Genomic DNA, 22,272 nt, shown 5'->3' on the forward strand with positions numbered 1-22,272 from the left:
AGCATTGATATTTAGGTCCCAAGTGCCCTGACCCAGTCATTTCCCACACACGTAGCTGCACTCACTGAACACCAGGCACACCACTTTTTGTTTCTGTCCCCAGCCACCACTCTCACCTTTCCAAAGATGATAATGCTTGCGTTTTAGATAATTGTCACTTAGCTTTCAAGTTATTTGGCAACGGCCGAAGCTGGAAACGTCACGAAAAGCACGGTATTAGCTGGCGGTAGAGCGAACATTTTTTTTCTCTGGGAGATCGCGTGTGATAGGACAAGCAGTCTTGTCTTTGAGCCACTCGATTTACTTCTAGACCATCGATTTGGTAGGAGTATCGGAAATGCCGGCAACTACTCAATGTAGCAAGCGAGGTGTGGCGGCAGTCCAGTTTGTTGGCGACGGCGAGTGCATTCGGGCAAGTGTGCCGAAGTCAGCACTTGTGAAGGATGATGAGGCAGGTGGGAATGAAGATATAGTGAATGGTGCGGATGAGAAGATTGGTGAGATTGTCGATCTTACTGCGGATAGTCTGCTCATGACTGCTGGTGCTAGTACGTTCAAACTAGTGTCGTTTGATTTGATGAATCGCTGTCTGACAGGCCGTTTTAGCAATCCAGCACCTAGTACCGAAGAAGACGGTCTCAACTGTTGTTTCTCCTGGCTATGCGGTTCCAGAGAACTTCTCCCTCGTTGCGCCTGGTATATACAGAAGCTCGTTTCCTCAGGCTGAGAATTTCGAGTATCTCAAAACCAAGAATCTCAGGAGTATACTGTATGTCTTGCGTGCGCACGCATGCCCTGCTCTCATCCACTGACATCGGCATCTACTAGTGTCCTTGTTCCGGAACAATATCCCGAGGATAACGTGAGATTTATGAAGGAGAACAATATCAAGTTCTTCCAAGTAGGCATGTCAGGCAACAAGGAACCGTTTGTCAACGTGTCGGACGAGACGATTTCAACCGCGCTCAAGATTGCAATCAATCCGGCAAATCATCCGATCCTGATTCACTGTAATCGTGGAAAGGTATATTTTATCTTTGATATACCTGGCAGATTAGTGTCTAACAATTGGTGCTCACAGCATCGAACGGGATGCCTCGTTGGCTGCATTCGGAAACTACAGGACTGGTCGTTGACAATGATATTTGACGAGTACCGCCGGTTTGCACACCCCAAGGTGCGACCACTTGACCAGCAGTTTATTGAGTTATATGATGAGCGCGAGGTCCTGATCCTCGGGCGTGTTTTTCGTTGGCTGCCACTGCGATGGGATCGAACGGTCTATCAGTATCATAGCAGCAGTAGCAGCAACGGCAGTGGTAGCTATGGAAGCACGAGCGCGAATGGATACGGACATGCCATGCTTCCACCTCCTCCACCGCATCAGGCTGTTCCTGTGATCGACCCGTCCTTTCGACACTATGATACTGCAGCCAGCGTTGTCCCTACCGCGAGACTGGTCAATCAGTCGGTCCAGAACTAATGCCTTATTTGCCAGCATGTTGTGCATTTGCTAAATTGTTTTGTATTATATAGTTTTTCTTTTCTATTGTCCGGTTTTATGGAGTTCTGGGGTATCTTGGATATATTGGGCCTCATATATTGTTAGTATTGTCCTTCGCGCATGTGTTTATTCAATCTCGGTGGTACTTGGGATAGGTTAACTGTGAAAATTTATGTTACGATCAAGGTATAAGGAAAGGAGAAAAGCGTCATTTTGTGTATTCTTTTTGATGTTGTATTTGCATTCGCCATCTGAAATATACATCTCTAACTTTCCTGCACTCTGCTGCGTCGACGAGATCCGCACTGGGGCGAAGTTGGCTGGGCCCGAACCCTCTAGGGACGAAATATAAGCTCCCAGGCCTTTGGCGAAATAGGCGTTTCTAAATTAGTTGAACGGCGCGTTAGTCGTGCATAACGCGACGTTATGAGATTAAATGGCCACCATGGGCCCTGAGCGGGCCTCAGCTGAGGACGGCGCTTCGTAACGATTTTGCAGCTCCACGTTGTGATTAATCGCGTATGCATTGCATTCGACTAGAATTGCAAGCTTGGCTACCAAGGCAATAATTCAGCACCTTGTAAATAGGATATGCAGTGACTGTGTTATACATAATTATTATAAACCCCGTCTGTCGGCCCGTCGCATTCTGAGTTCGGAAAGGGCCAAAGTGCTGCAGCAGCACTATGGTCTGACCAGCGCGAAGGTTATCGTAAGATGAATACTGCTTAAAGTTTGCACCAGAAGAGATTCTACCGCTTTCGGACTAGCCTGGTTTGCTTTCTGCAGGCTAAAAATAGACCATTGCAGTATATTGTCCCTGCGATATACGCCAGAGATCGTGCCGTAGACGGGGGGCCCGGCATCCGGAAGCAACCCGTCGATAATACAGGGCACAATCTGTCCATCCACCATAGTCGACCGGATCACGAGCTGCTCTCCGCTATCTCTCTCTCTCTCTCTCTACCACTCCAGTGCATACATGCGGATCAGATCTCCATCTTGTGCACCAGCCTGCGCGGCGCCCGTGTCCGTCAGGCGTCCACGCAATGTGGTCTTGCTGCTGACCGCAGTGGTCGCGTTGGTCCTCCTCGCGGCCGATCTCACGTACGCAGGCGGGTCCGCGGCCGATTATTTTGTTTCTTCACTGCCAGGCGCTCCTTCGGATTTCTCGCCGCCAAAGATGTACGCTGGGTATGTAGTTTTGTCGTTATGCGTGGTGATGTGATGAGGTGACTGTGGCCAATTGGGAACGTGCTGACCCGTACGAACAGGCACATAGAGATTAAGCCTGAGCACCATGGCAACTTATTTTTCTGGATGTTTGAAAATGAGCACATTGCTGACAAGCCGCGGACGGTCATTTGGTTGAACGGCGGACCCGGCTGTTCGTCTATGGACGGCGCCATGATGGAGGTTGGACCGTTCAGAGTCGGCGAGGGAGGCAAGTTACGAGTCAATGAGGGCCGATGGAACCAATTTGCGAATTTGCTGTTTGTGGATAATCCTATTGGTACTGGATTCAGCTTCGTGGACACAGACAGTTACTTGCACGAGCTGAATGAGGTCAGTATATGATTCGTAATGACGGGACGTAGCATGCTTACGGAACGTGACTAGATGGCGGACGATTTCATGGCCTTTATGGACAAATTCTTCGACATGTTCCCGCAGTATCTAGTCGACGACTTGTACATTGCTGGTGAATCGTATGCTGGAATGTATATTCCTTACATCGCAGACGCAATTCTGGCTAGAAAGAACAACACTGATCTCAGACAATACCCTCTCAAAGGCATTATGATCGGCAACGGTTGGATTGATCCGGTCAAGCAATATCTTTCCTACGTTCCATTCGCACTCTCAATGGGTATTCTTGAGGATGGCACCGATGCGGCCAAGAAGGTCGATGTCGCGTATAAAAAGTGTGTTGACACGCTCAACCAAGGCGTGCCGGTTATTAACGTTCCCGACTGCGAGAAGGTCCTAGATCTCATTTTGGATGTTACGCAGGATATGTCGCAGAAAGATGGCAGGACTTGCAGAAATATGTACGATCTTCGCAAGTTCGACATGTTCCCTGCATGTGGATCGACGTGGCCGGACGACCTCGGGTACGTTACTCCATATCTGCGGGACGCCGAGGTTCTGTCCGCGCTTCACATCAGTCCGGAGAAGAAGACTGGTTGGGTCGAGTGCGCTGGTGCCGTGAGCCGGGCCTTCAAAGCAAAGAATTCGAAGCCATCTGTTGATCTTCTGCCGGGCATTCTCGAGCAAATTCCTGTCCTCATGTTCAACGGCGACCAGGACTTGATTTGTAACCATCTCGGCAACGAGGATTTGATCAGTCAGATGAAGTTCAACGACGGCGTTGGATTTGAAGAGGCGCCAGGTGGTGCCTGGGCACCGCGGGAAACTTGGCTGTATGAAGGACTTCCGGCTGGCATTTATCAGTCTGCCAGAAATTTAACATATGTCCTGATTTACAATTCATCGCATATGGTGCCTCTTGACGTGCCGTTGGAATCGCGAGATATGCTGCACCGGTTTATGAATGTTGATTATCGTTTCTCGGGCACTGTTCCACCGAAGTCATCGGTCGGCGACGTGGCGAGCGGTAATGGTACGGTCCCGGACACCGACAGCGGCACTGACGAAGATGCGGACAAGAAGATTCAGGATGCTACTAGAGCAGCGTACTTCCGTGCTGGAGAGCTAGCCCTTATCATCGTTGCTCTTGCCGCTACTGGGTTTGGAGCATTTGTGTTGTACCAGAGACGGCAGGCTAGGAAAGGCGGATATCGCACAGTTGGATTCGCGAAGCGCGACCAGATGATCCGGTTGGAGGACGGCAGTCGAGCCATGTCCAGCGGGACGACCGTTGATGACGACCAAGACAATGTCAATGAGTTGGACGAATTGGTTGTCGAGAGTCCTGTGGTTACGTCTGACGAAATCGAGCGGCGGATGATCTACGATGCCGGCGAGATTTTGACAGAGGATGAAGACGATGACGATGACGTGCCGCCAACAAGGCGGAGTACAGACAGCAGCCGGAGCGGCGACATCGTCTCGTCCCGACGGCAAAGTTCAGACCATTAATCATAACTGTCAAAAATTGAATTGGCGTGGGTCTGGTTTTGTTGCTGGGTTTATTTCCAAGTGCATGTTCATGGGTATCATTTTTTGGGATGTATAGTGTTTGATCTAGTTTTGCTTTATGTTATTTCGATCTGCTTTACGTTGGTCATTTGCACTGGGTTTGTGTGTGTGAGAGCCGGTCGTTGTCAAGGATATCGTGGGAAATAGAGGATCTATTGTTCATAGGCGAATAAAGTTACGAGTTTCATCATCCACATTGATCTGCATCTTAATTGACACGACCACTATCATGAGAAATATGGTGCGGGACAGAACCGATTGAGGTCATTGACTGCCACGTCCAAGCACCACTGTCGCATCTATATTCTCCAAAACCAAAACTATCTTTCTTTCTTCGACGATAATACAATGCGTAAGTCCCCAATATCCGTGCCATTACTGTTCCCAATTTAACACCCCAAACTCTTACAGATGATCACAGTCTCCAACACCCATGTGGAAGTGGAGACTGATCATCTAGCGAACGAGACCGGTCAAATTATGTAGCTAAACACATCGAGCCTTGGTTTAATGAAGCGCGAAGCATAATCGTTTTCGGGATTCTCCAATGACTTTCCAGGCGCATTGTCGTGCGCGTAAATTAGACTGTAATAATCCGAAACGGGACTGCCACACAATTGCACAAGTATTTGGCAGTCCTGCAATGCAGGTCATCTACCAGGTTCCTTATCCGTCGCCTGCTCCGCGCAGCTGCCCTCTTCATCCGCCATTTCTTCCTGTGGTCGAGCCCCTTCGCGGACCACCCTCTGCAAGTCATCCATTCTGTGGCACATATAGCTATTCTTTCGGAAAACCACTACAATGTCTCTCGTACTCACCCCTTCGTATCCCCCCTATCCACCTCTTCCTTCCGCCTCTTCCTTGCGTCTCTTGCCTTGGCGGGATCTCTCAAAACTGCGAATAACACGGTGGGCATTGGCCATATCCTCTTCAGCAACCCATTGGTTGTACTCTGAAGGCCAACCTGTCCACTTCACCAAATAGTGAGCCTTGCCCTTGATAGCCCGCTTGTCTTTGACCTCTTCAACTTCGTACTCATGATGGATATATCAATCTACTCCGGGGAAGAGGGGGGTTGTTACACACAACCGGTAGATATGGCCAACGTCGCCTCTTCCCAGTTCGACCACTTCACCATCCGGCGCGTACCCAGTCATGAACGTCCGCACTCCCGGGTCTAAGGATATCACCCGGTGAAAAGGCCCGATGAAGCACAGTCTGGCTGATGACGAGACGATCTGCTGGTAGGTTTGTGGATGGGATGAGCATGTATTGCTCAATGTTGTCGAGCGTGACAACCCGAAGGGTTGAGACGATCATGGCGCGAAGGAGTCGCGTTGCAAACCAGAGGATGCGGTGTTGACCATCTACAGCGCAAGGATCCACTTGACAGAAAAAGGTGGCCTGAGGAGCCTTGACCGTAATTGTCGAGCAGTCGAGACAAGTACATCTTGCGTGTGACCGTATCCACATCTTCATTATCGAGCTCGTCTTCACGCTCCTTCCTCCAGCTTTTTGCGACGCACCCGTGGCCGTTGCCTGTCGTGCACAATTGATTACAAAACGCACACTTGGAAACCCCCTTCGTGTCGCCTGCATCCCACACCTTGTTCAGGTTCCTCCTCCCACCTCGCTTCTTTTCGGTCGCGGTTGGGTCTGCTTCTCCCTCGATAGCCGCGTCTCCTTCTTGCGCGAGATTATCTTGATCATGAGACAGCTTCTCTGGCAACTTTTCGGCACACTTAATATGCCGAAGAAAGGCGCAAGTGCTTGCGGCGGATGACAATGCCCTCCTGGAAGCACTTTTTCCCAGAGAGGTACCCCATCTTAAACGGCTTCTTATCCTTCTTGTACCTGGCTGCTCCGGAATCAAATTGTCACAGCTCCAGCACTTCTTCCCCGCACTTCTCTGTTCGGGGCTCTCTCCGCTCTTCCCCGCTCCGGCAACCTTTCTCGCTCCCCGCTCTCAGCTCCCAGCTCCCATGAGTGTCCCGGGTAGGTTCCCTTAAAAAAAAAAATCGAAGTGAAACATAATAATCAATAAACGTAATTCAAATACTTGCATATATATCCAATCCTTCATGTACCATCATACAAATGCCTTCAGGAGGTCATCCATGGCCGCATCCCGGATATCGTCGTACGAGCCAGGGCTTTTTGGGCATCTCTGCCGCCTCTTTGTTGATCGCCCTGGCTCTCAACGCCTTCTTCGATTTAGGGACTCATCATCCTGTATGGCGCGCAGACATTCGTTGTACGTCCACCGTGATGTCCCAATCCACTTGCACTTGAGCAGTATTTGCTTCTCCACAGCAGTGGGGCACAGTCTAAACCGCTTGGCCTTCAGCGCAGGCTCCTTGTATCCACCTTGCGCCTCTTTGCCAGTCTTTTCTCGCAAGTATGATCCACCTGCAACTTGAATTTACCGTGGACCTCAGCACCGGAAGACCACCTACGGCAAATGCCCCAACCGCGGGCAATTTCCTCCGACCCCCACCCCTCGGCGTGGCACGAAGACGAAGGCAACCACGGTTGCTGACTTACTTGAGTACGCTGTTCCAGAAAGGGGGTCTTTTCTGTTGCGCGTTCTGTTGCTGTTTCTGTCGTCGTCGTCGCTGTTGTCGTTGCTTTTGCAAACACATCGTTATTGGCGCGCGCTGAAGAAGTACGTGGATGAAGGGTGGTCAAACGTATAGTAGAACAATGTTCGGATGAAGGCGAGAGGGAAGATTCAGTGCTCAAGCGGGAACACCACGGCAGTGGGGATAGGTGAAGATATTTATAGTTCAGACGAGATGCACACTAAATGTAATCTATTTAAACAAGCGATGTTACACTATTCAATAGCTAGAATTATTATAAGTGAGAATATATCAAGAGATCGTTCCATCTGACAGAACTTTGGCGCCCAGTGGCAGACGGTTTCATTGAGGTGATGTTGCGAGTTCACGATAAAGGGGACCGTAGGATTGGGTCCAAGTTGGCTGAGAACCAAGCCGCTTGTGGGACCTACGACTCTCCAAGAAAACCATGTCTATTTTGTATTTGGTATCCATGATGTACACAAAGGTCTACAGCGTTTTGACTATTGGGCGTGGAATCGTGTCGTGATGAGGTGCCTTCGCGTCGTCGATTGAGAATCATAAGACTAACATTGTACGTCTTTGCAGGTAATCGGTAACTCTGAATTTGATCGATAGCTTGTATGTCTAAGGATATTCCGCCCTCAAGATGCGTTGATGGAATATCAATTGGTTTTTGCATTGATAACTGAATGTGGGGTGTTATTTTGACGCGTTTTCTTGTAGCGTGGCCCACTCGCCTATGAAGTACCTTATTACCTTTTGAGTAAACCACGCGTGTCGGTCCATAACTATCCAGTTTATTGAAAGTCAAAATTCCTCCCAATCACCTCCCGGATCAACCGCTAAAGAACCCTAATCCAATGCTTAATTTATGATTATTTATTGATGTGATTAATATCTCAGGGTACCCAGCCTTAGCCCCGGTCGAGACCCGTACACCGTTTGACAGTGCAATCCGGATTGCTGGAGGAGTCTGCCAGACAGCGGACAGTTAAGGTGGCAGTATTGTATGCGTAAGCAGCCAGGCTTCAGTCCAATTGGATCGACACAACCATTTGCCTAATCGATGTTGTTTTTTCAAACTTGCTTTCACTGACGCAATACCCTGATGGCGAATATAACTTGCAGCATTATGTCACGGAGCGGTGACTAACTATGGTTTGTACTATAGTTTGCGAATCAGTAATATTATCGACGAAGTCAACTATATAAGGCTCGTGTTTTGCCATTAACCAGCATTCTATCTTACCGAACTATCCTATACAGCAACAATCTCAGCGACAGTAGGCATGGTCACCAAATTTGTTGTGATCACCGGCGCGATCATGCGCAGAATGCGCAGGTCGTCGTGGCTGGCCGACAAGAACAAGACGGCAACGAACTGGCGAACGAGCTCCGCGCTCTGGGTGCGGAAGCAGAGTTCATTCGCACCGACGTTTGCAACCAAAGATGATGTGCTCAACTTGATGGACAAGACAGTCGAACTCTTCGGTCGCCGGTCGCTTGGATGTCGCTGTGAACAACGCCAGTACCGAGGGCACCCTAGGTCCTATAGTGAATTACACGGAAGATTCCTATCGCGGTACATTCGATAAATGTCCTTGGTGTCACATTGAGCATGAAGCATGGGTTGCGTGTGTGTTGAACACCCAAGGAAGCGGATCCACTATCAACGTCTCGTCCACCTACGGCCATAGGCCTGGAGCTTGGTGCATCAATTTACGTCGCCAGAAAGCACGCTGTTGAGGGGCTAACATTTCCGTGGCCCTGGAAAGGGCAGTTTCTGTCGTGCGTGTCAACGTCGATCGCACTTGGGCCCATCCAGACCGGCATGCTCGATCGTTTCACTGGGAACGAGGAAAAGAAGTCAGCTCTGGTGTCCTCTGTACCTCTCAGACGGATTGGTACCGGAGGAGGTCGCGTAGGCTATCCTATTCGTCGCGTCGGATCAGGCGTGCTGCCTGTCGGTAGTGGCAGGTCATCGGCTTAACCAAATCCTAATTCCTTTTTGTCTTTAGCTGGTAACCAAATCCTAATGGAACGGGGGCAAGCGAATACTAGTGGACAGCGAGGGAATCTGAATAAGTCGAGATGTCACGGTTATAAATAATCTAAAGATATAATATTGCTTGTTATAGAGTACATTTGAAATGTCCAGATATTGATTAGAAAATTGCAAATTAAGGGTGTTGTGATGCTAACTCGTGTTTCTTGGTAGAGGAGATCCCGGCGTTGTCAAAACGTTGGGTCTGGTGCCGTCTACAAGGGGGCATCGCTTATAGCATCCACCGACATGGTGAAGACAGAGAAGACGAGCGATCCGCCAACTCGCAAAAATGTCGTCAGTCCGCCATCGCAAGCCAAATCGCGCATCTCCTGCCTCGCTTCCATCACAGCTAGACACGGAAACTGAAGATGAGCCTCGTCGTCGGGACGAACTCGCGGAAAACCCATTCATCCCGGTTTTGAAAGTCCTGATCTTGCTCATCGGGATTAACTTCCTTGTATCATACTACATCACGTCCACATTTTTCTGGAACAACGACTTCCGGCTGCTAAGGCCCCGCTACCGCTCGTTTGCCCTCCTCAAAGCGCTGCACCAAACTGGTATCCCCGAAGTCGCACAGTCTGCCCTGCTCCAGGTGCTGCCCAAATCGTCGCCCATCTTGGCGTCGACGTTCTTCACATTCACGTTCCCGCGCGTGTTCTCGGACGCCACGCTCGCGCTCTACGACGGATCAAACCCGGACCTGCCCATCTACGTGGGCCTAAACGGGTCGGTCTACGATGTGACGGAAAACGGCCGGACGTATGGGCCCGGAGGGCCGTATCACCACTTTGCCGGCCGCGACGCGGCTCGCGCGTTCGTCACTGGCTGCTTCACGACAGATCTCACTCACGACCTGCGCGGGCTCGATCCGGTCGCGGCTGACAAGGATATTGCTGGGTGGAAGGATTTTTTTGAGAAGAGCGCGCGGTATTGGTATGTTGGAGACGTGTTTCACCCTGCGATTACTGGACCGCCGCCGGGCGAGTGCCAGGGACCGAAGCGGTCTGGCGTCTGATGATTGCAAAATTATCAAGTATATTTTTAATTGTACACAATGATCCCAAAATAGCAGTACCGGTCGTTACATATTGACGTCCTGATAAAGCACCACCACAAACCAGTTTCAACAATCTAACGCGCCCTCTAAACATTCATGACAGATATCAGCCCTGTATACTCCAAGCAAAAGCAAAATTCCCATATACATAGCACGTCAAAACCGACAAAAACCATAATACATATTTTTGAAGACGACAATCAGTCCTGTTCAAAACGAGCGCTCGTGCGGGTCTGCCGCGACGACCGACGGACACCTTCACTCGCTGTCACTGGCACCGTAGGCATTGACGCTGCGACCGTGGCAGCAATAGCCGCTGCTGCGGCAGTAGCTGCAGTCCGTCTGGTGGACCGTCGTTCTTCTGGGGTGGCAACAGGCTCAGTCTCGTGTTTGGCCACGGGAACAGCTGTAGCAGTAGTGACAGCGACGGATGATCTTGTAGATCGGGTTTCATGAACAGGTGTCGATGCCGATGACTGTGGTTGCTGTTTCTTTGTATTGCTTGCAGGCTCTTTCAAGCCAGCAGCGCTGGAAGACCTCTTTAATTTTGGCTTTTCCTTTGGCTCCTTGACGTCCTTCACCTCGGGAACAGGTGTTGACGTCCTAGGGGTTGCCATCGGCTGCGGCGACGGCTTCGCACTGGCACTGACCGACATAGCGGCAGATGCAGGTGTGGCGAAGTTGATCGCAGCGCCATGATTCAGATCGCCAGTCTTCTTGTAGTTGGTCTCGTAATGCGTCCGGCCCAGCTCCTGCGTCGCCGCGTGGTTCCGCCAGGACAGGAATCGGAAATCCTTCAGAATATGCTCGGTCTCCTCTTGTGACGCAATCTTCTCGCGCTGACGGGTCGACCGTCGTAACGGTTCATCGTCGTCGCCAAATTCAGACGCATCCCGAGACTCAGGCTGCACAGATTTTTCTTTGTCCCTGTCGGCTTGCTGCTCCAGACCGAGAAATTTACGGCGAGCAACAATAGGTGCCTCGATCCGAGGTCGGCGGGCATCGAGATCTTTTCGCAGACGGGGCTCGCGTTGGCCCTTTGAACCGAGCCAGTAATAGAGCTCCTTGACGTCGACTGGGTCGTCATAATATCCCCATTCGTTAGTGCCGTTGATTTGAGCCTCCTTACCAACCTCCTTGTCTTTGCGCTCGAAAAGAGACATCTCGTCGTACATTGCACGACCACTCTTAACGAAAATTTCTTGGTCCTCTTCTGAAGGTCCCTGGACCCATAGGCGGCCCATAAGATACCCACGTGATCCAAGACCAGTCGGCAAGCCGTTGCTCTCGAACCACCAGTACCGGTTATAATAGCGGTCGCGGCCCAGAGGTCTCGTGCGCTGGCAATCAAGAACCCGGAGATCGATTTCCGCCTGCTTTAATGTTGCCACACATCTCTGAACTCCGCTCTGTGCATTCTCAAGATTCTCCACCAGTTTTCTGAACTTGACATTGCCTTTCATAAGATTGGCCTCGACTTCCTCGCGAGTGGGGTTATGGCGTGCCCTTGTCTTGGTTAATGCTACGCCATTATCGTCGTCAGTCTCGTTGTCCTTCCTCGGTAAGTACTCTTCCTTCTCCTCTTCAAGCGTGCGGATCTGCTCCACAAGCGCCTTGTGTTCTTTGTGAGTCTCGAGACGCTCCCGACGGATGCGCGTGCTTTCCTCCATGCAGAATTCGATGCGCTCACGAATTGTAACACAGTCATTGATAAGCTCGATGAGAAGAGCTAGGACCTTTAACTTTAGCACTTTCGGCAACTGTGCATATCTTATCCGCGCAGTCTCAAGGGTGGCAGGAAGGTCGGGAGGAGCAACAAAGTCGATGACTTCTTTGCACAGATCGGCCCATCGCTCGAAGTAAGACACTTCGTCCAGTATGCTGAGAATGATGACTTCCATGCCGCCGTTGAGAAACATCCGTCGCTGAAGACGAGTTTTCCAGCCACCATCGCGCCATTTCTGCATTTCCTTGAGTCGATTTGTCGGTTCGGCGGTTTCTTCTCCGTCGATGGCCGATTCAGGCTTAACGTCAACCTCGGCGGTTTCCTCTTTCTTAACATCCACCTCCATCGCATCCTCATCAAGAGGCTCGGGTTCTGGCACGGGCCGATGTGGGAGCTCAATCATAAGGTCACCGCTCTCTTTGTCGACAATCAGCTTCAAGATAGCGCAATGAATCTCGACGAAAAGTTCACAGGGCTGTTCAATAGATGAGTATTGTAGGCAGCCAATGTAATCGTCAAATGTGAACGGAGAAAGAAATAAAGTCTCATGAAGCATGTTGAGGAACATAAATGTCTCAAGTAGGACTCCAATTTGTTCTTGTGGAAATGACTTCTCAATCTTGAGCTTCGGACGCATAAAAGGCGGGTCAAAGAGGGTAATTACATCCAGATCCTCGGTGGAATGCGGCCGTTTGACAACTTCTCTTTCCTTCTTGTCCTTTTCTCTTTGGTCTTCTTTGTCTTTGCGGTGCTGTTCCTTGAGCACGTCCTTTACTTTCTGAAGACGTTCACGCTCTGCCTGGTGGGCCAGCCGCTTTTTCTCTTTGAGTTTCCGAGCTTGCTCGGCCGCCACCTCCGCATCTGACAACCCGCCATTCTTTTGTAGATGTAGAGGCACGGTCGTATCGATGCGGTACTTGCGCGCGTACTTATTCTTCACTAGCCACGGGGCACCTGTCCATGATTCACGCGAGATCGCATTTTTCATGAAGGTTCGCAGCATGCTCTTTGAGAACCGTTTGCGGTCACGTGTAATTTGGGTCTGGTCAACAAATTCTTCCTGGCCGACTCTGTCGCCAGCCACAATTTCAACCCGGTACTTTGCGAACGCCGGGCGAATGTCGCCGTTAGGGAGGTGGATAGCGTTGAACTGAGCCTTTTCGCGAATAAGGACCTCGAACTTCTCGCTGGTGATAGTCGCGTAAACGAATTCGCCGGGGTAGTAGTCGTTCTTGAAGGTCTCGTAGATTTCGTCAACAAGATGATCGAGACGGGACGTAGTGGAGAATTGGACCCGCCTGAGCACAGGCTCCTTGAGGGACTCTGGGAAGGCTTCGTCGACGTCGCGAGCCTCGTTGGTTTCGCTCTCGAGAGCCTCGAAGAAGGAGAGATTTGAATGGCCCGAGATTTCGCAGATGAACCGGCGCTGCAAATTTTTGTTTTGTTAGACATTCTATTCTGGGGGGAGGCTAGTACTAGACAGATCAGGGGCGTACCTGGCTGTAGAAATCCATTCGCTTTAAATACTCCTCATAGTCAACAAAATATTCGCCTGTCTGCTTGATATACCAGACGTCCTGAGACGGATTCAGGTCGTCGACGTTTGGCGGAGGCAAGGCGTGGACGACCTTACGTTTGAACAGGACCTTGAGAGCATAAATTTGTTAGCAATGGTTACGACCGATGATTGCGAGGTCATCGGGGAGGTTTTGGGGGGGGGCAACCACTTACCATTTTGCCACGACGGGCGCAATTGGGTGGGGGTAGATAAAATAAAAGTAGATAGGGCCGATCAGACGAGCACCAGGTATGAAACGGGCAGAATATGAGGAAGATGGAGAAGTTAGCCGCGCGGACTGTGATTGTGTTTGTTGAAGCCGGGACTGTGGAGGGAAGTGAGGAGAAGGCGAGGAAAGTGTCGCCATTAACGAAAGGTGTGGCCAGGAAGGAGGAGGAGAGTGACCGAGGCGGGGCGTGCGCAAGGCGGCGACGGGACCGGCGTCCGGCGTCCGGCTCAGGCAAAATAGTCAAGAGAACAAACAATCCGCCGTCATCGCCAGACCCGCGCCGCGCCGCGTTCTCTACCCGAGATCAACCACTTTCTAAACTACAACACCCTTCAACACACTATCTCTCGGCTCATCTCAAGCAGCATTCACCATCCACAAATTCTCCGCACTACTCTCCTGCTAAATCAACTAAATCGCGTTCTCCAAGTCCTGTCGTCTGCGTAATGCGCCATATCGATATCTACAAAAATGTCTGCCCGAGCGCTCAGGGGCTGTACCGTTAACAGTCTTGCAGATAACCTATACCCCCCCGTTTTATACATGCTATTCCGCCTGCCGGACTCTCCAGCTAGGCTCTGATTCGGGCAAGTCGTCTCAAATCCCAACAGTGCATCTCTACCAGAATGATGATATGAGCGTTCATTCACAAGACAAATTCGTGACACTCTCCAATGACGGCTGCCCATTCGGGACTAGCGCCATGCTGGTCCGGTGCAAGTTGAGTCACGTGCATTCACCTCGACGGGACTGCGGCTCACCTCGACATCTCCCAAATATTCCCCATCCGACATCCGCCTTCTTCATTCCCGTATATCTCCACCTCCCCGCAGCCATTTTGCGTCCGACTACCTGCGTTCTGACGGGCGCGTATTGTACATTATGGCTGAGCTGTTTTATTTGTGCATATATGCTAACTGAATTGTGCTGTCGCTCACAGCACTTTTGCCCAGGAACTTTTGCTACACCCCCGGGGCAGATATTCCGTCCATATGGAGCTCTATTTCTATGTCCACTCCGCAATGCACTCTTCACGACTAATGCCAATGTCCATCACTCTTTGAGTGCCTTATCAAGGCTGCTTCGGTCCTATGTTTATATCTGTCAGTTCGCTGTATTATTACAATTGCGGTCGCCGATATCACAGTCTCCCGTGACGCTACATGGCGCGGCATCATTTTGTTTCCTGCATTGCTAATGTGATAGTTACTGCATAGTTACTCCTCTCTTCTGACGGCTGCCGCTTGTGATAAGTTCTCGTGGTCTTTGCTCAGACTAGATCCCAAACATCGATAGATCGGTCTGCAACCACAGTCATATCCATTTCACTACAGAATGACAATGTAACACCGCCAAAGGACATGTTTGCAGCTCAGGTGGGGGGATGAGGGAGACTATCTATCAATACATTTTCAATCTCGAGGAGAATCTCGGGTCATTTTTATGTCGTCGTATCCATCGTCCACGAACGTTAACTCTGTCATTACTACAGCGTGAAATTGATTTAGATCTTCACTAATGCTAGTCACACTGATGTCAAGCCGCGCATAAATTCAAGCAATGGGATCTGTAGTACCTCAAATTCGAATCCAAGTCTGACATTCTCACAATCATTCCTATCTTACGCAGCGTAACACTCGCCAATGACCTATGTATATATATATAGATATATAATATTGAACGCCTTATAGCATACTTTCTCGTAGATGTTTGATCATTTTATGATCTCGTGGATGTTTGATCTGATGTCATAGTCGTCGCGATAATGCACTGGGCAAGCGGACAGCATCCCAACAATATCCCGGCGATTATGCTCGCATATTAGCGGTGTCAGAAACATTCAAGGGTATTTAGCAATCCAAGCAGATCATAAACTTCACCAGCGATCGTGCGAAGCCGTTATCGAGGACCGTTTTCAGGCAATATATCAGTCCGGCAGGCAAATTACCCACCTTGCCACGAGACCCACGACATCAGCCTACGTGAAAGATGCAAAACAAACTTAAATGCATTCATACATTATTTATCATCCATCCTTGTTCTCCCGTATTAGGCCGATTGTTAGGGTGGCCCGATCGCACCTGCTAAACAGTCGACAACGTTGGCAGCGCCCATGGCGTGTTGAGCCCCTCGAACCACTTTCACCCTGTTGACATTAGGTCCCTGTTAAGGTCCCCCAGTTGACAGCTCTGCCACCGCCACCACACCACCATGGCGAGATTCATGGGGCGTAGGCCGACACTGGCGTTAATTTCGATAGTCGCAACGATAGTCATATTTATCATCACAGTCTCATCAAATTCTTCCCCCTCGTCAGGATCTGGCGCGGCAATCTCGGCCCACGGCAGCAATATCTTCCACCCCAGTCGCCCTGTCATCTTGAAACCGGGTAGCAACGCCGGCAAATCGAAAGAGACTAGTGTGCACGACATTGCGGACGCGAGCGATTATGACCCACTGCAAGGGCCTGTCCCGGTCTCTTCCCAGAAGCTGTCCCAAGGCGGCCCGATCATGCCACTTCTGGGGAACGAGACGATCAAAGCGGAATTAGGACGTGCGTCCTGGAAACTATTCCACACCATCTTAGCCCGCTATCCGGAGAAGCCGACTGCCGAGGAGAGAGAAGCTTTGTCGTCGTATATTTACTTGTTTTCGCGGGTGTACCCTTGCGGGGAGTGTGCGTCTCACTTCCAAAAGCTCTTGAAGAAGTTCCCGCCACAGACGTCGAGTCGGATTGCTGCGTCGCAGTGGGGCTGTCATGTCCATAATCAGGTTAATGCCAGGCTTGGCAAAGATATCTTCGACTGCAACACGATCGGTGAGAAATACCAGTGCGGATGTGAAGAAGAGGGCGCAAATGAATTCGAACCCGACGAGGGCGTGCGGGCCGACAGCCAATCCGGCGGCAGCAAAGAATCAAAAGACAATACTGAAGACTTTTTGAATGTCGAGGATCATTTACGGGGAATTCATATTGAATCAATGGAGGGTTTGACAAAGGGCGGCTAATCGTAGTCCAGGTACTGGCTAGATGCCTGTTGACTCGTACTCCAGTTTAACTTGTACATATATACATGTGGTGCATGGTGCAGATTTTGGTTGGCATTGATTCAATGGGAATGGTTTATTGTCTTCACCTTTTAGAGTGACTTCTGAGCATGATCCCGCATTAACCCATAAGCCTGAATCATGTCTTTGCGATCAGCTCTTTTCACACTCAAGCCAATCGGTCATGAGGACCTTGAACATGGCAGACAACGACCCTCCATATCAACCACCAAGATAATAGCGTTTGAGATGAGAGCAAAAAAAACACAACAGAAAAAAGTTTGGGCTCAACCGGGAATTGAACCCGGGACCTCTCGCAAACTATTCAATAGTAACTTAGAGTTAATGCCCTAAGCGAGAATTATACCACTAAACCATCGAGCCATGGATTTGTTAGATCAGAACTACTGAACCACACTATTAGCATTCGAGCATAATCGCCAAAACATGTACAATATAACACTGCAAAGCTCCCTATTTGACTCCGAATATGGGCTTATATGTAACACAATTTAGAACATCATAATCTACGGGTAGGCATAAAAGTTTAACAGCGTTAGAATAAATGGCATTTCAGTTCAGCATTTGCATTAAGAACGATTGATCGGCTTCGTGATCCGGCACACACAAACAATGGTAGGTACTAGGCAGCTAACTCTTCTCGTATGCTATTGTACGATCATGTGGATCTACCAAAGACCGCGTCTGTTTATATTATTAACGGGCAACAGGCTTCAAGACTGGAGATATTTTCACCCGAAGGTCTACGAATAGGTATGCCAATTTGACATTGGTAAGACAATAGTGGAGAATATCAGCAATACTAATAGTTTACTGGTTACAGATGGTCGCCGGTGGAATGAAGTACGGCACTTTCGCTGCGCAATAAACACACATCCAGTGTCGTCAGACGGTTCGGCCATAATCGAGCAAGGCAACACCAAAGTGATCTGCAATGTAATTGGTCCAGTGGAGCCGACACTGCGCTCGCGAGTTGTCCCTGATCGTGTGAGTATCTCGGTTAAAGTAGTAATCGCGCCATTCAGTACCATCGACCGGCGAAAGCGTTCCCAGAATGATAGCAGGATGCAGGAGATGTGTTCGTCGATACAGCATGTGTTTGAAGATGCAGTGATTGCGCATTTGTTTCCGCGGAGCCAGATCGATGTGAATTTGTATGTTGTCGCGCAAGATGGAGGCGTGATGCAAGCTTGTATTAATGCGACGACGTTGGCCCTCATTGATGCCGGTGTCCCGATGTACGATTACGTTTGCGCTTGCACCGCTGGTATGCTTGATCGAGAGGTGCTGTTAGGTTGGTTATTTCGTACTTGGCGTTTGTGGAATATGGTACTAAATACTGGCCAGATTTGAACCGGATAGAAGAAAGTGATATGCCTTTCCTGACGATGGCAACCATTGGCAGCAAGAGGAAGGTAGCGCTCCTGCAGCTCGAAATGAAGGTGCAATTTGACAGGTTGGAACCAATGATGGCGGCATCCATGTCGGGCTGTCACCATATTCGTGACTTGATGGACAATGAAGTTCGGAAACACGGCAAGTCACGGCTGGAGAGAGGCAGTTTGTGATTTCATGCATTTACAGGGATCATCATATTGTACCATATTAATCAATGTGCATTGCGACCGGCATTAGCGCAGGTCTCCACATGGGAGCTTCGTATTGTAAAATTCCTCTAAAAGGTCACGACGTTCTTCCTGTTTCATCCTTTCAACTTGCAGGGCAAAGTCGGTGGGCGATTTGAATCCAAATGCCTTAGCCATCGCATTGAACTATGTAGATCAGCATCATTGAGATCGATTAACTAAGCAGAATACATACCTGTCTTCGACAGACATCCTTTGGCGGCCGGAAGATATGTTCACCAACACCTCCAGACTCGAAAGGTCGATCTTCTTCGACCTCGTGATCTGCTTCCAATGCCTTCTTGCTGATCTCCTCCTCAACCTTGGACGACCCTATCACCTCAGAATTATTGTGAACGTACTTTACTCCAACATGATTCAGGATAGCTGTAATAGGATCTGTACGCTCTGGGTTCCCAGACCTGTCATCGCCAGTCAAATTCATAAAGTTCTTCTTGGCGACCTCGTCGTCCAAATCTTTGTTTGTGTCGTCCTCCAGGAGGTGTCTTACTTCAGCTTCATCAGCGGACGCTGCTCTGGCGAGATCTACATCAATTTCGGCGATGCGCACACCCCCGAGTTCTGCAGTCAATGCTTCCGCAACTTCATCTGGTCAGAATCATTAACTTCACTTGACTAAAGATCTGCTTACCGTTCGTTTTATTGACAATTTTCTTCAACATCACATTTTCCTTGTCAAACGTAAACATATTCCTGCACATTACATATTAGCCATGGCTTGATAACATACAAAAAATGTGACCTACTTTGACCCAAAAATTTCACCTTTCTTCTCGGCCTCACCCATCACACCATCGAAATATCGTCGCTCGTTGGAAGCTGTATACCCTATATTTGCCTGCTGCTGTTTGTAGATCTGTCGTGCATACACAATTTCCTCGATGGTTCCAGCTGAAACAAGTCGGTAAACTTCCACGTCGCGATACTGGCCCAGTCGGAACGCGCGGTCCTGCGCTTGGAGGTCGTACGTTGGATTCCAGTTTGGATCCCAGATGACGACCCTGTTTGCAGAAACTATGTTAAGGCCCAGACCCCCGGCGCGTGTGGAAAGCAGAAAGACGAACTGATTGGGATCTGTATTGAACTTGTCGACCTGTTTTTGCCCTATCTCGATACTAAGCATTAGACCTATACAACAGACACATAGTACTACGTACGGTCTTCGTAATTCATGCTGCCGTCAAGACGGCAAAATGAGTAGTTTCCGTTGGATGTGAGTAGTGTATCAAGCATGTTCAACAATTTAGTCGAGTAACTGAATATCAGGACCTTGTCACCATTCCTTTTCCAGAGTTTGAGGATATTTTGCAGCGTCTGTGGTCATTAGTAGACATATTCAAGAGGTCATTAACGACAGAGCTAACCTTCCACTTGCCACACAACTCAGGATCAGCGTAATTCACTATCGGTGACCGATTGTAATACCTTTGCCATTTGTTGGGCAGACACTGTTTCAGAACAGCCATTGCCTTCTCCTTCTCAGCTGGAAGATCTTCATTCCCTTGGTCAAGTTAGAGTCAGAAGCCTCATACAATGGCGTAAGGAACATACGTGGGATGACGTAGGCTAAATGATTGGCTAGATGCAAGCTATTGACACATTTTCGAAAGAAATGCTCATTCTGGTCAGATTTGGCCGTCTTGCAGGACACGCACGTCGCATCTGGATTTTTCTTGTCGGTGCAAATACATGGCGATACGAGTTTCGCGAAGCGTTTGTCGTCGCCTGGTTGCATATAATTAGCATATGCTTCGGTTTGCAGCGGTGTTAACGGACAGAACACGATCATGTCCCGTTTCTTGGGGAGCTGGTCTGCTATCAGGCCTTTGGTTCTGAAGCTGTTAGCGGTGCAATTGCATCTAGTGAGATCTCAGACATACCGACGGAGGAAAAATCGTGGCAGAAGATTTGTCACAAGACTAGCAGCAGTGCTCTATTTAGGTCAACACCAAGCAGAAGATAACACAATTACAGATACATACACGACCGAGTTTCAATTCCGCCCATGTAGCAGCATGTGACTGCCCGGCTTTTAGCGGCTTGCTAATTTTCTTAATCCACGTTTTCTTGTCCCCAATCATTCCGGGCTTCATCTTTTGTCAGGAGTGCAACTATAAGGGCATAACATGACAACTTACATTAGCCCAATTAAGGATAGTCCACAGATCCTCATACGAGTTCTGGATGGCGGTGCCAGTCAATCCTACTCGACAAAGGCTATTGACTTTAGCCATAGCTTTCGTGATTTCCGCTTCGGACTCTTTGATTTGATGGCATTCATCGGCTACCACGCAATCCCATTCGATCAAGTTGATCTCACTCTCGTAAATATCATACGTTTTATATGTGGTGAGCATAATCTCTAGCCGACCTTGCCTGGCGGTGCTTAGAATATCATACTTCTTTGTACCATGGAATACCTCAATAGTCCACCACCCCCACGTATTCAGCTCACGTTCCCAATTTCGAATTAATGTGCCAGGGCAGATAATCAGGACTTTTGGATACCACCGCTCATGCCGCCGCATGAGCCGCATACGAAGGCGATCTCTCGCATCACCAGTTTTGCCGAAGGCGGCAGTCAGGAAGGCAATAACCTGGACCGTCTTGCCGAGGCCCATGTCGTCGCCGAGAATCATGCCTCGTTGATAGACCTGTCAAATCAGCCACTATTGCCTCTACAGTATAGCTTTCGCACTCACAAACTTCTCATGCATCATGGAAACACCATCAATCTGATATGACCTCAAAAACTGAGCGATCGGCGCAGGAATCACGCCCAAACTCTTACTCAAACGGATATCCTGAAACTCACCACTTGGGACCATCTGGAACTGTGGTCGAACTTCGTACCCGTCGGGAAAGTCGCTGTCTAGTTCTGGTATGCCATCGTAGTTGGGTGGCAAGGCCAGATTCTGTGGATCTTTTGCCGCCTGCTCGAATTTCTGGCGTCGATCTTTAAGATATGACGCGACTGTTGTGTATCCATCATGCCACGATGTCTTGCGTGTGAGTGTCCTTTTGCCGCGTTTTGAGTCTACCTTAGTGTTAAGAACAAATATAGATGATCCCTATTGACTTTCTTTCCGGCGACGCACCTGACACGGCCTGTTGCCGGAGATTTCGGGGAGCGCCCTTGTGATCGTCAGTGTCAGAGCTCCAAGATAAGCGGACTGCATCTCCTCCGCTAGTCGTGCTGGCCGTGCGCTCATAATCGTCGTCTACAATGCTCATCAATTTCACAATCCTTGAGTTCGAATTACCGGTACTAGTACCCTGGACAGCTAACCGGCGCTTGCGAGCACCTGTCTGCTTGGTGCCACTATTATGAAGGTCAATAGCACGCGTAGAGCGAAAGTCACTCATACTGCCATGGCGTCTCCGTTGTTAATGTCGTGAGAAATATCAGATTGACAGTTATCGCGACAGGATCGGCAACTCCACGAACAAAGGCGCCGCAGTTTTCGACCGAAACATAAAGGCAAAAATGTACCGACAGTTACCCTAACCCATGCAACACGAAACCCTGATAGATACATTTTCAGGTAGCTTGCCGTACCTGCTGGAATTGTCAAAAGAACCTTTTTCGACTATACCGATAGCAGACTAATACGCTCAGGGTCAGTGTTTCGCTGATACCTTGTTCGAAAACCTGAAAGCCCGGAGAGGCTGGCAGGATGAGCCAT

The 22,272-nt window shown here is 49.4% G+C and overlaps 8 protein-coding genes and 1 non-coding gene across 9 annotated transcripts; 6 read left to right on the forward strand and 3 right to left on the reverse strand.

Annotated features, from left to right (window-relative positions):
• Positions 1-44: 44 nt before the first annotated feature.
• On the forward strand, positions 45-1,787 carry POJ06DRAFT_262265 (tyrosine phosphatase family-domain-containing protein). The gene is made up of 4 exons (XM_056188728.1): positions 45-548; positions 607-769; positions 829-1,024; positions 1,082-1,787. Exons 1-4 carry the CDS (start codon positions 338-340, stop codon positions 1,481-1,483), a joined length of 972 nt encoding a protein of 323 aa, XP_056040467.1. The 5' UTR covers positions 45-337; the 3' UTR covers positions 1,484-1,787.
• Positions 1,788-2,371: 584 nt separating this feature from the next.
• POJ06DRAFT_262271 (Alpha/Beta hydrolase protein) lies at positions 2,372-4,885 on the forward strand. Its single transcript, XM_056188729.1, has 3 exons — positions 2,372-2,698; positions 2,779-3,070; positions 3,125-4,885. The coding sequence occupies exons 1-3, from the start codon at positions 2,487-2,489 to the stop codon at positions 4,604-4,606; spliced, it is 1,986 nt and encodes a 661-aa protein (XP_056040468.1). The 5' UTR covers positions 2,372-2,486; the 3' UTR covers positions 4,607-4,885.
• A 3,655-nt stretch (positions 4,886-8,540) lies between these two features.
• Positions 8,541-9,241, forward strand: POJ06DRAFT_271387 (uncharacterized protein; the record flags this gene model as incomplete). Its single annotated transcript, XM_056189501.1, has 2 exons — positions 8,541-8,760; positions 8,949-9,241. 2 exons carry the CDS (start codon positions 8,541-8,543, stop codon positions 9,239-9,241), a joined length of 513 nt encoding a protein of 170 aa, XP_056040469.1.
• A 264-nt stretch (positions 9,242-9,505) lies between these two features.
• Positions 9,506-10,355, forward strand: POJ06DRAFT_262280 (cytochrome b5-like heme/steroid binding domain-containing protein). Its single transcript, XM_056188730.1, has one exon. The coding sequence runs from the start codon at positions 9,588-9,590 to the stop codon at positions 10,314-10,316; it is 729 nt and encodes a 242-aa protein (XP_056040470.1). The 5' UTR covers positions 9,506-9,587; the 3' UTR covers positions 10,317-10,355.
• Positions 10,356-14,083, reverse strand: POJ06DRAFT_215596 (uncharacterized protein). The gene is made up of 3 exons (XM_056185521.1): positions 13,816-14,083; positions 13,581-13,730; positions 10,356-13,510 (listed from the first exon to the last, which is right to left on the reverse strand). The coding sequence occupies exons 1-3, from the start codon at positions 13,816-13,818 to the stop codon at positions 10,559-10,561; spliced, it is 3,105 nt and encodes a 1,034-aa protein (XP_056040471.1). The 5' UTR covers positions 13,819-14,083; the 3' UTR covers positions 10,356-10,558.
• Positions 14,084-15,585: 1,502 nt separating this feature from the next.
• POJ06DRAFT_38268 (ERV/ALR sulfhydryl oxidase domain-containing protein) lies at positions 15,586-17,078 on the forward strand. The gene has a single exon (XM_056190954.1). The coding sequence runs from the start codon at positions 16,083-16,085 to the stop codon at positions 16,878-16,880; it is 798 nt and encodes a 265-aa protein (XP_056040472.1). The 5' UTR covers positions 15,586-16,082; the 3' UTR covers positions 16,881-17,078.
• Positions 17,079-17,202: 124 nt separating this feature from the next.
• Positions 17,203-17,303, reverse strand: POJ06DRAFT_t83. Its single transcript has one exon. It is a non-coding gene; the product is annotated as a tRNA-Pro (tRNA).
• An 88-nt stretch (positions 17,304-17,391) lies between these two features.
• Positions 17,392-18,755, forward strand: POJ06DRAFT_38274 (ribosomal protein S5 domain 2-type protein). Its single transcript, XM_056190955.1, has 4 exons — positions 17,392-17,555; positions 17,651-17,693; positions 17,764-18,234; positions 18,288-18,755. The coding sequence occupies exons 1-4, from the start codon at positions 17,553-17,555 to the stop codon at positions 18,506-18,508; spliced, it is 738 nt and encodes a 245-aa protein (XP_056040473.1). The 5' UTR covers positions 17,392-17,552; the 3' UTR covers positions 18,509-18,755.
• Positions 18,572-21,952, reverse strand: POJ06DRAFT_283669 (P-loop containing nucleoside triphosphate hydrolase protein; the record flags this gene model as incomplete). Its single annotated transcript, XM_056190120.1, has 12 exons — positions 18,572-18,712; positions 18,762-19,168; positions 19,218-19,279; positions 19,333-19,690; positions 19,744-19,900; positions 19,951-20,087; positions 20,138-20,418; positions 20,467-20,519; positions 20,569-20,673; positions 20,725-21,240; positions 21,289-21,623; positions 21,685-21,952. The coding sequence occupies 12 exons, from the start codon at positions 21,950-21,952 to the stop codon at positions 18,572-18,574; spliced, it is 2,820 nt and encodes a 939-aa protein (XP_056040474.1).
• Between the last annotated feature and the right edge of the window lie 320 nt (positions 21,953-22,272).

This window comes from Lipomyces tetrasporus (genome assembly GCF_029532465.1).
Source record: "Lipomyces tetrasporus strain NRRL Y-64009 chromosome Unknown POJ06scaffold_12, whole genome shotgun sequence".
Lineage (NCBI taxonomy): Eukaryota > Fungi > Ascomycota > Lipomycetes > Lipomycetales > Lipomycetaceae > Lipomyces > Lipomyces tetrasporus.